Source organism: Aedes aegypti, chromosome 1 (assembly GCF_002204515.2).
Source record: "Aedes aegypti strain LVP_AGWG chromosome 1, AaegL5.0 Primary Assembly, whole genome shotgun sequence".
NCBI lineage: Eukaryota > Metazoa > Arthropoda > Insecta > Diptera > Culicidae > Aedes > Aedes aegypti.
Genome location: NC_035107.1, coordinates 64,050,700 through 64,060,295, shown reverse-complemented (window position 1 = coordinate 64,060,295; position 9,596 = coordinate 64,050,700). Strand labels below are relative to the sequence as shown.

General features: G+C 44.9%; 1 protein-coding gene across 1 annotated transcript; it reads right to left on the bottom strand.

Annotated features, from left to right (window-relative positions):
- Window positions 1–6,369: 6,369 nt before the first annotated feature.
- LOC5570749 (transcription factor grauzone) lies at window positions 6,370–9,376 on the bottom strand. The gene is made up of 2 exons (XM_001659292.2): window positions 9,100–9,376; window positions 6,370–7,939 (listed from the first exon to the last, which is right to left on the bottom strand). The coding sequence occupies exons 1-2, from the start codon at window positions 9,238–9,240 to the stop codon at window positions 6,461–6,463; spliced, it is 1,620 nt and encodes a 539-aa protein (XP_001659342.2). The 5' UTR covers window positions 9,241–9,376; the 3' UTR covers window positions 6,370–6,460.
- Window positions 9,377–9,596: the final 220 nt, after the last annotated feature.

The window sequence follows — 9,596 nt, the reverse complement described above, 5'->3', positions numbered from 1 at the left end:
GTTGCGGTCCATGATCGGCATTGTATGGCAAGTTTTAACAAGTCTGATAAATAGGAGCAACGAACAAGAACCCCAAAGAGTGAGCGATGATAAAATCCGCTTGGCTTGTTTACCATTGGGGATAGGTGTTTTGATTTCACTGGCACGATAAACAATCCCCGAACTTTCTCTAGCAATAGTGCCCCCGGGTTTGGAGCTTGATTAGAGGGGGTTTATCATGCACTGCTGTCCCCCTGATCTGATCAAAGTTGTAGCAATATACGATAAACAGTCTCTCATAATGTGCTGCATATTATGATAGTAAACGCCGCTAGCGCATAATGGCTCATCATAGTAGCATGGCCGAAAGAACTTGAAACTATTGAGAACCAGAGCTGCAGGTCCAAAGCCCTGATGAAGGTGAATTGTGTTGGCTATGACCGTGGTCATCATGTAAAGAACAAACGGACAATGCTGTATCGTGTCATCACCGAGGAGGCAGCCCCTCTAGCACGATGTAGGTAGCGAAACCCTGGTAAGGTGGGCTATCGAAGACTCTTCACCAACCAAGAAAGGCAAAAGTAGAGCAAACGGATTGATTTTACGGCAACAGACCCGGCAACGAATAAAGGACAACGATTGGAAAGTTGGATCTTGGAACGTGAGAACTTTAAATGAACCCGCGCGTGTTGGGCTCCCGGCTCGTGAACTGCGAAATGTCGGCGTGCACGTGGCAGCTATCCAGGAAATACGACCGAGAACCGGAGAACGCGAATTCCGAGCGGTGGACCCCATTTCCAACACTTCATTCAAGTACCACATCTACTACAGCGGTGGCGACAGAGCAGAACGTGGAGTTGGCTTCATAGTGATTGGGAAGCAGATGAAGCAAATTATTCGGTGGAAACCGGTAAGCGACCGAATCTGTGTGTTGAGAATGAAGGGCAAGTTCTTCAACTATAGCCTGATCAGCATATATGCGCCAACGAACGATAAGCCCGATGACATGAAGGATGAGTTCTATGAGAGCATGGATAAGGCCTACGGAGAGTGCCCAAAACAAGGCGTCAAGATAGTCATCGGCGACGCAAATGCGCAGATCGGGAAAGAAGATTTCTTCCGACCCGTCATTGGAACGGAAAGCTTTCATTCCGTTACCAATGATAATGGCCTGCGACTAGTAACCTTCGTTGTAGCTAAATTTCGGGCACGGTTATCCAGCGTCACGAGTTCCACAACAAACAGATCGCTGCGCTTCAATATACAACGCTTGTCGACTGATGGGGTAGCTGCAAAGTACCGTCAGCAACTAGACGAGCAGTTGGGAAGAATCAACGTTGCTGAAGACGTCGACAGCCTGTGGGACCCTATCCACGAAGCTGTGACAACAACGGAGCGGGAAGTGATTGGCACTGCTCAACGAAGAAGACGAAACGCCTGTTTCAATGAAGAGTGCCAGAGAGTGACAGACATGAAGAATGTCGCCAGAAGCCGTATGCCTGTGGCCGGTACCCGACAGAACAGAGAGCGGTACAGGGCAGCGAGAGCCGAAGAGAAGCGAATCCACCGCAGAGAGAAAAGGCAGCACGAAGAAAGTGTGGTAGCTTACGCTCAACCGGAGTCATGAACCGGAATGATATGCGGAGATTCTATGCAACGGTCAATGGTGCGCGGCACAATACCGTACCAGTGCCCGCCATGTGCAATGATCGATAAGGGAATTTGCTGACCGATAAAACGGCGGTGGCTGCCAGGTGGAAGGAGCACTTACAGCAATTTTTGAACGGTGAAAATGGAAATGTAGCAAGGATGAACATAGATGATGACAATCAAGCTGTGGACCCACCGATTATAGGAGAGGTTAAAAACGCTATCAGCGAGCTGAAGAACTATAAGGCTGCTGGGAAGGACGAGATCCTCCCGGTCGAGCTTCTCAAGCACGGATGTGAGCAGCTTTACCAGTCGATCCACCGAGTACTTTTAAAGGTATGGGAGGACGAAGAATTGCCCACCGGCTGGTTGGATGGCCTCATCCGCCCTATCTACAAGAAAGGGCACAGACTGCAGTGTGTCAATTACAGAAGAATTACCCTGCTGAATTCGGCGTACAAAATTCTGTTGCGCATCCTGTTTAACAGACTGAGACAGCTCTAGGAGTCCTTCGTCGGCGAATACCATGCTGATTTTCGTGAGGGCCGTTCGACAACGGTCTGAAAATGGTTTTCCGGCGAAACTAATAAGGCTGATACGTGCTACGCTGGATGGTTCGAAATCAAGTGTTCGGATCGCAGACGAGGTGTGAACCTCGTTTGTGACGTTAGACGGATTGGAGCAGGGAGACGCACTTTCAAATTTACTGTTCAACATTGCACTCGAGGGTGCTATTAGAAGATCTGGCGTGCAGAGAAATGGCACTATTATCACAAGGTCGCACATGCTCCTTGGCTTTGCGGACGATATAGACCTAATTGGAATCGATCGCAGGTCAGTGGAAGAGGCCTTCGTGCCTCTGAAGAGGGAAACAGCGAGGATAGGCTTACTTTACTTTTGGTTGGTTTGACTTTATTAACGAGATTTTTAGCCCTGGGCTAGTTCATCTCGGGACCAACGGCTTTACTTCCCTTCCGAAGGAAGTCGTCACTATAACTTTTTACGTCATAAGTGACTATGTCGGGGATGGGATTCGATCCCAGGTCCTCGGCGTGAGAGGCGAGTGTTCTAACCACTACACCAGGTCCGTCCCCACTTTTACTTTTGCTGGCTCTACGTCCTTCAAGACATGACCTGCGCCACAATGTTACGCCAACTAACTCGGTCCATCACCCCTATTCTTGTTTACGTTCGAATGCTCTTTCGATCGAAAACCGTTTTGCATTCTCGTTTACGCCAGCAAAATCAAGTGGGCTGTGGATTCGAACGAATAGGATTCGATCGAAAGTTGGATACGCCGTAAACAAGAATGAGGGTGCATGGCCCCACACTTCCAAGATGCTTTTCCACTTGGTCAAACCACCTAGCTCGTTGCGCTCCCCTTCGTCTTGTACCGGCCGGATTTGAGGTGAACACCATTTTTGCGGGATTGTTGTCCGGCATTCTCACAACGTGTCCCGCCTCTCGTACCCTTCCAGCTTTGGCGACTTTCTGGATACTGGGTTCACCGTAGAGTTACGCAAGCTCGTGGTTCATTCTTCTCCTCCATATGCCGTTCTCACATATTCCGCCAAAGATCATCCTAAGCACACGTCGTTCAAAAACTCCTAGCGCTTGCAGGTCCTCTTCGAGCATTGTCCACGTCTCATGCCCGTAGAGGACTACCGGTCTTATTAGCGTCTTGTACATGGTACACTTAGTACGGAAGTGAAGTTTACCAGACCGCAAGGTCTTGTGGAGTCCGTAGTAAGCATGACTTCCGGCAATGATACGTCTTCGAATTTCTCTGCTGCAGTTGTTATCCGACGTTATCAATGATATGAGGTAGACAAATTCGTCCACCAACTCGAACTCATCCCCGTCGATTATCACGCGTCTGCCAATACGAGCTCTATCGCGCTCGGTTCCTTCAGCCAGCAGATATTTCGTCTTCGACGTATTTACCTTCAATCCAACCCGATCTGCTTCACGTTTCAGCCTGGTATACTGTTCAGAAACCACCTGGAACGTTCTTCCGAGAATGTCCACGTGGTCAGCAAAGCAGATGAACTGGCTGGATTTATTGAAGATCGTGCCCCGCATGTTGAAGCCCGCCCGTTTCATAACACCTTCTAGCGCAATATTAAACAGGAGGCAGGAAAGACCATCGCCTTGTCGAAGTCCTTTGCGTGTTTCAAACGGGTCCGATAATGCACCCGATATCTTCACACAGCACTGTACACTATCCATCGTTGCTTTGATCAGTCTAGTCAGTTTCCCGAGAAACCATTCGATCACATAGGCTCGGCGTCATGACGAACAAATACTATTCCTTCGTTACGGGCGAATCTCCGTTCGGGAGCCGACTAAAAATATGAATCGTGTCTTCGACAGATTAAGAGCATTTTTTTGAAAAAATAAAACAAAAACAAAACAACAAAACACGTTTGGAATCGAACAAACGATCTTTAAATCGTCAACTCCACGCGCTTACCAACAGAGCTATTGTAGAGTCATGAGGAGAGTGGGTTCACTTGCCAATACAAGCAATTATGTGATGGCATTTGTTGATTGGTGCAAAGCAAGCGAATATACAGTAAACGCCTTCTTCTTGTGAGTAAAGGTAGCAAGCGGAATGGAGAAAAATTTGCTCGTTGACGATTTTGGATTGAAGTTAGTCGTGCATTCTTTCGTCGATGACGAGACGACGACCTGCTAGAGTTAGTATACTGGACGACGATGTCTTTATTTATTTCGTCACCGCACGGTGACGAATCTGACGATTGTCTGCCCTGATTTCTGGTCGTGCTTATTGAGGAATTCTTGAAAGAGCTTTCAATAGATTACCTGGAATAATTCCTGGAGGAGTTTTGGAGCAATTCCTGAAAAAATAACGCGAATAAATATGAAAATGACTGGAAAATCGGAGTAGGAACTTCTGAAGAAATTATTGTAGGGGTTTCTTCAAAAAATTCCATATTTTTTCTAAATCTCTAAAATGAACCTTTGAGGATTTTGTTGTACGAACTAAAAAATCTGTGGAAAATCCGCTAGAGGAACTACTGGAGAAAACTGTGGAGACATTGGTGGGAAATCTCTGGAGGAAATCCTGCAATAGCTTGAGGAGCTTGAGCTTGATTGGCCGCCCGTGGAAGCTACTCCAGTATCGCCAGATCAGCTGCACTTACACAAGGAACCAAATGACATCTTGGGACTGCTTGGGACTAACAGACACCCTTAGTGTATCCTCTATGGTATTTTCCACCGATGTACTAAATTAACTCAGGCCAAGAATTGTGACACTTTAGCAGGGAACTTCTCCGCATTCTCCCTACGTGTTATAGCCCCGTTCAAGTGTCACAATTCTTGAACCGAATGTATTTAGTACAGAAGTATAAGTAGTTGTATAAGACCATTCTTAGACAACGTCAGAATGCAGACCAATGTGGGAAGGGAGAGGAATTGATGTTGTACTGTAGACCGTAGAGTCCGACTGCATCTACGCCAGTTCATGCGGGAGTATATGGATTGAAGGGAAAGGCATGGCAGAGAGGTTTGCTTTTGTATTTAGCAGGCTGCTTAAGTATCAGGCGTAAGGAAAGGCGTGCTATAATGATGGAAGAATGGAAGCGTTAGGGAAACGGTTTATTGTTCTTGCGTTTGCTATGAACGAATAGTTTGAGTGTGATAGATTAAGGGTTCATTCATTTATTTTATAAAGCTGAAAATGATCATTTTTTACACCCATCCACCCCTTCGTAACGCTTTTTGTATGAATTATTTCACACCACCCCCTTCAGCGTTATGAAATTTGTGACTAAGCCCTAAGAATGGAAGATAGAAGCAAGTGAGAGATACAACTACAAAGTACGAGGAAACGTGACGATCCTGGGATTGGACCCATGACCTTCTGCTTATGGAGCAAAAGCGGTAGCCATTAGACCACCAACTTCGTCTTCTCTGGAGGAAGTCCTGCAATATAAAGTAAACTTTCAGAGTTATTATTGTGGGGATTACTGGAGGTAAAAAAATCTTTAGAGCAATTGAGAAATTTCTGGAAGAGTTTGATAAATAAAGAATTTCCGAAGCAGCTTTTGGGAAAATTCCACAAGAAATCACTTGATGATCCCATGAGAGTGATTTGTTCAACTCTTATTCAGCAAAAGTGTTTGTTGGGATTTCCTCAAGGAATCTGAAAACAAAATTGTTTGATGGCGTAAAAGTCTGAATGTTTCTCTGAAACCTTTAAAATTATGCACCAGGATTCAAAAGAAAAAAAGTGACACTTTCATTAGAGACATGCATTAAAATAGAAACCAAGTCTCTAAAAAAAAACCTGCTATCACCTCTGGCTCTCAAACTAAAAATTCTTTCATCCTTGACGATAGCCTTCAACGCACTGAACACTTCAGTCGTCGCGCTGTTGTATTTTGTACAACACCGCTGAAAAAACCTCGCTTTTCGTTCACAACAGCAGCGCGGTGGTTCTGACGATGGCAAACCGCGCGACGACTGGAAGGTTAAAACACGGTCAACTTTTCAGACGTAATCGAAACCTTATAAATGCATAGATGATTTGCTGTAGGATCTGATGAATTGGTACAAAATGTTGTCTCTTTAGACAAATAATGTCTTTGGGAAAGTTATTCAGTGAAAATCTCCGAGTAGTATTGACGTCCTTGATCCTCAGTTAGTTCCTCGGGGTTTTGGTTGAGCGCAGATGAGAAAACAGGAAATTTCGAATCATGAAAGTCGCAAAAGTTCCACTTATTAGTCTTATATTTCAATCACGTGTTTCAATAAATCGTTTTTTAGTGAGGCGATTTTCTGCACAATATCCCTTTTCCAATCGCTACTCAAAAGCACTCTGTTGCACATCCACATTAGGATTGACCCCGGCCACTCCACTTTGCAGTACCCTTCCACTTGCCACTGTTTCCCGGTTACCATACTTAGCCAGACGTTGCTCTAGCCACTCCTTCGGGTGCATCTTCTTCCGGTGCGAGTGCATGTTGGCGCTAGAGTTGAACGTTCTTTCACAGTGCGGACACTGGTACAGGATGTCCCCCGTGTGAGCCGCGGCCACGTGTTCCTTCATCGTGATAGCACGGGCATACTCCTTCCCGCAGAAAGTACACGGAAACACCCTCTGGCCGGTGTGCATCCGCGATTTGTGTCCCTTCAGCGCCATCAGATTCGGCGACACGTGCCCACAAATGTCGCAGCTCACTGCTCCTTCGTTGTTGTGCCTCCGGATATGTACGCGCCAGTAGTCGTGATTCTTGCACCACTTGAAACAGTGCGGGCACTGCTTGCGAAGCTGCTCCGCTGGGACTTCATGAGTCTTCCTGTGCGTCAAAAACGTCGATCGCATATAGAATCCCTTGGAACACACATCGCAGATATACTCCATCTGCTTCACGTGTCGATACTTCACGTGATTCTTCAGAATGCCAATATTGCTGAAACACTTTCCGCACGTCTCGCACTTGGCCGTTCCCTTATCCAGCGTCTCGTGATCCGCCAGGTGTCGCTTCAGCGGACCTTCCTTGATGAAACTCTTCGGGCACCGATGACACTTGAAGGTACGTTCTTCCTCGGTAGCGTGGCTCTCCTTCTTGTGTCGATTGTACCCGAAGCGGTTCTTGTAAGTCCTACCGCAGATCTCACACTTGAATGCCTCCGGATTCAGAACGTGCTGCACATGCTGGTACAGCACTGTGCGCTTCCTGTGCCGGATGCCACAACATACGATGAAACCTTCTTTGCCATGCATCTGGACGCAGTGCCGCTGAAAGAGGTGGAACTGTTCGAAGACTTCGTTACAATCCTCGCACACGTACGGTGTGTGCTGCCTGATGAAGGCATCTTCCGCTTCTCGTTCTTCCTGCGTCTTCTGCTTATATGGATAGGATCTCTTCGCCTCTTTCTTGACTTTCTCTTCTGGCGCTCGCCGAGTATACTTCCGTTTCTTGCGGGGTTCTGAAGGTTCTGGCACTTCTATTATCTCATACTCGGATTGATTATCGTCATCTTCCTCCTCATCCTCCTCCTCCTCCTCCGAGGACTCTTCGTCGATTTGTTCTTCCGGTTCCTCTTCTGCTTCTAGGTATTCTTCCGTCAAGGGCTCCACTTTCAGCTGCTCAGTTTGAGAAGTTGGTTGAGTTTGTTCGTGATCAAATGTTTCTTGTGAATCCTCTTCCTCTTTAACGAGGATGGTCGTCTCATCTTGCCGTTTGCGTAATTTCTCCACTTCAGAGTAAAACTCGTGAAATTCACTCAACTTCTCCCAGCAAATTTTGCAAATGATTTCCAGTTCCAGCTCATCTTCCTGTAAAAGGATAGAACATTCGTCACTCGTAGCCCGGCTACTCGCCTTTTTGGATTTATAGGCCATTATACGGTTAATATAGGGCATATCAACGTTACACACTTAAATTCGAAAATTGATCTCGGTAAACGGATTGCCAAGAATCCGACAGCTGAGATCTCGATAAAAATTTGCCGAATATTGGTAAAACGTTAACCGAGATCTCGGCAAACGTTTACTTGAATCATGAGTTCGCCGAAATCTCCGTAAAATTTGCACGTACCAACATTCGGTACTGACAATTACCGAACTCTCGGCAAATCGTTTTGCTGATGTCTACACTGAGGAAACGGAACGTATGAGGTACATAAGAATTTCTTATGGAATATCGACATAAGAAGTATTTTGTTCTTCATTCGAGAATCTTATAACATTCCACTACAGACTTATGAAATAACACTCATTACATAGACAGATATAATTCCATAAGAAACTCTTTTTGGATATCAAACGCATTGATCATTGACATTCATAAGACAATCTAATGGAGTACGATTTTCTTAACAATTTCATACGAAAATCTTATGGATTACGTGGAGAGATGCTAATAACAAAATATTCACGATTGAGATTCATAAGCGCGTGTATGACAATGATTAGTAACACTTGTGAAAAACAGTCGACTTCCTATCGAAAACCACGTAAGAATTTCATACGAAATTCTTTTGGAATAAAGACATAAGAAGCATCTAATGAGACTCATAAGAAAAACTTGTGAACTTCCATCGATCATTGCGTTCATAATACAAATAGGTATAATATCATAAGATACTCTTATGAAGGATCATAGATATCAATTATGGAATTCTTTAGGACCATTATGTATTTAGAGAATCGCTCTTTGAATTTAGGAAAATAAAGATATTCATAAGATTTCTAATGATAACGACAAGAATTTCTTGTGAATATCGGACGTTTTGTGTTTCATAAGAATCTTATGAAAAAGAGAAAACCAGTCAAGAAATCAATTCACAAGCGTTCTCTTATGAAATTCGTACGCAATTTCTGGCTCAGTGTATGAAGTAATTGAAGTGTGTATAACAACTGCTAATATAGAGACAGGGCGAATTAAAATGCTATTTGATTACTTGGACTTGGAATTCACAATCTAGCATTCTCACCTGGAACCAAAAATGCTGGCATATCACCCGGCAAATATCTTGCTTGCTGTCCTCTTCCTCCGTTCCGCGTATGCGATAGAAGTTCAGCGGTTTCCGGTTGCACGTTAGGCACCCGGCTTCGTCGCCCGGCGGTTCATTCATCGTTCACTTGAATGGTAAAGTAAAAATTCGGATTTTTGATCAAAGATTACACGAAGTGTCTCGATTTTACGAAAAAGCCAATCTGACAATAGCGGTGGCAAAATGGAGTAGGACATGTCAAACGCTGTCGCGGACTCGTCGCGCTACAGGAACGAATGTTGCGGCGCGACATGTTGTGTGTGGTGCACTCTTGAGCAATGTTGCACAGCGATGCATCAAAGGTTTTTTACAGGTTTCGTTCGATTTTACTAACATTTGTCCATTGTAGACTTAGTTTACTAATTCAAGCTATCTAATGGCAAAGTCCTGCAAATAAAATGGTTATTTATTTTACCGCCATATCCAAAACTGTAGCT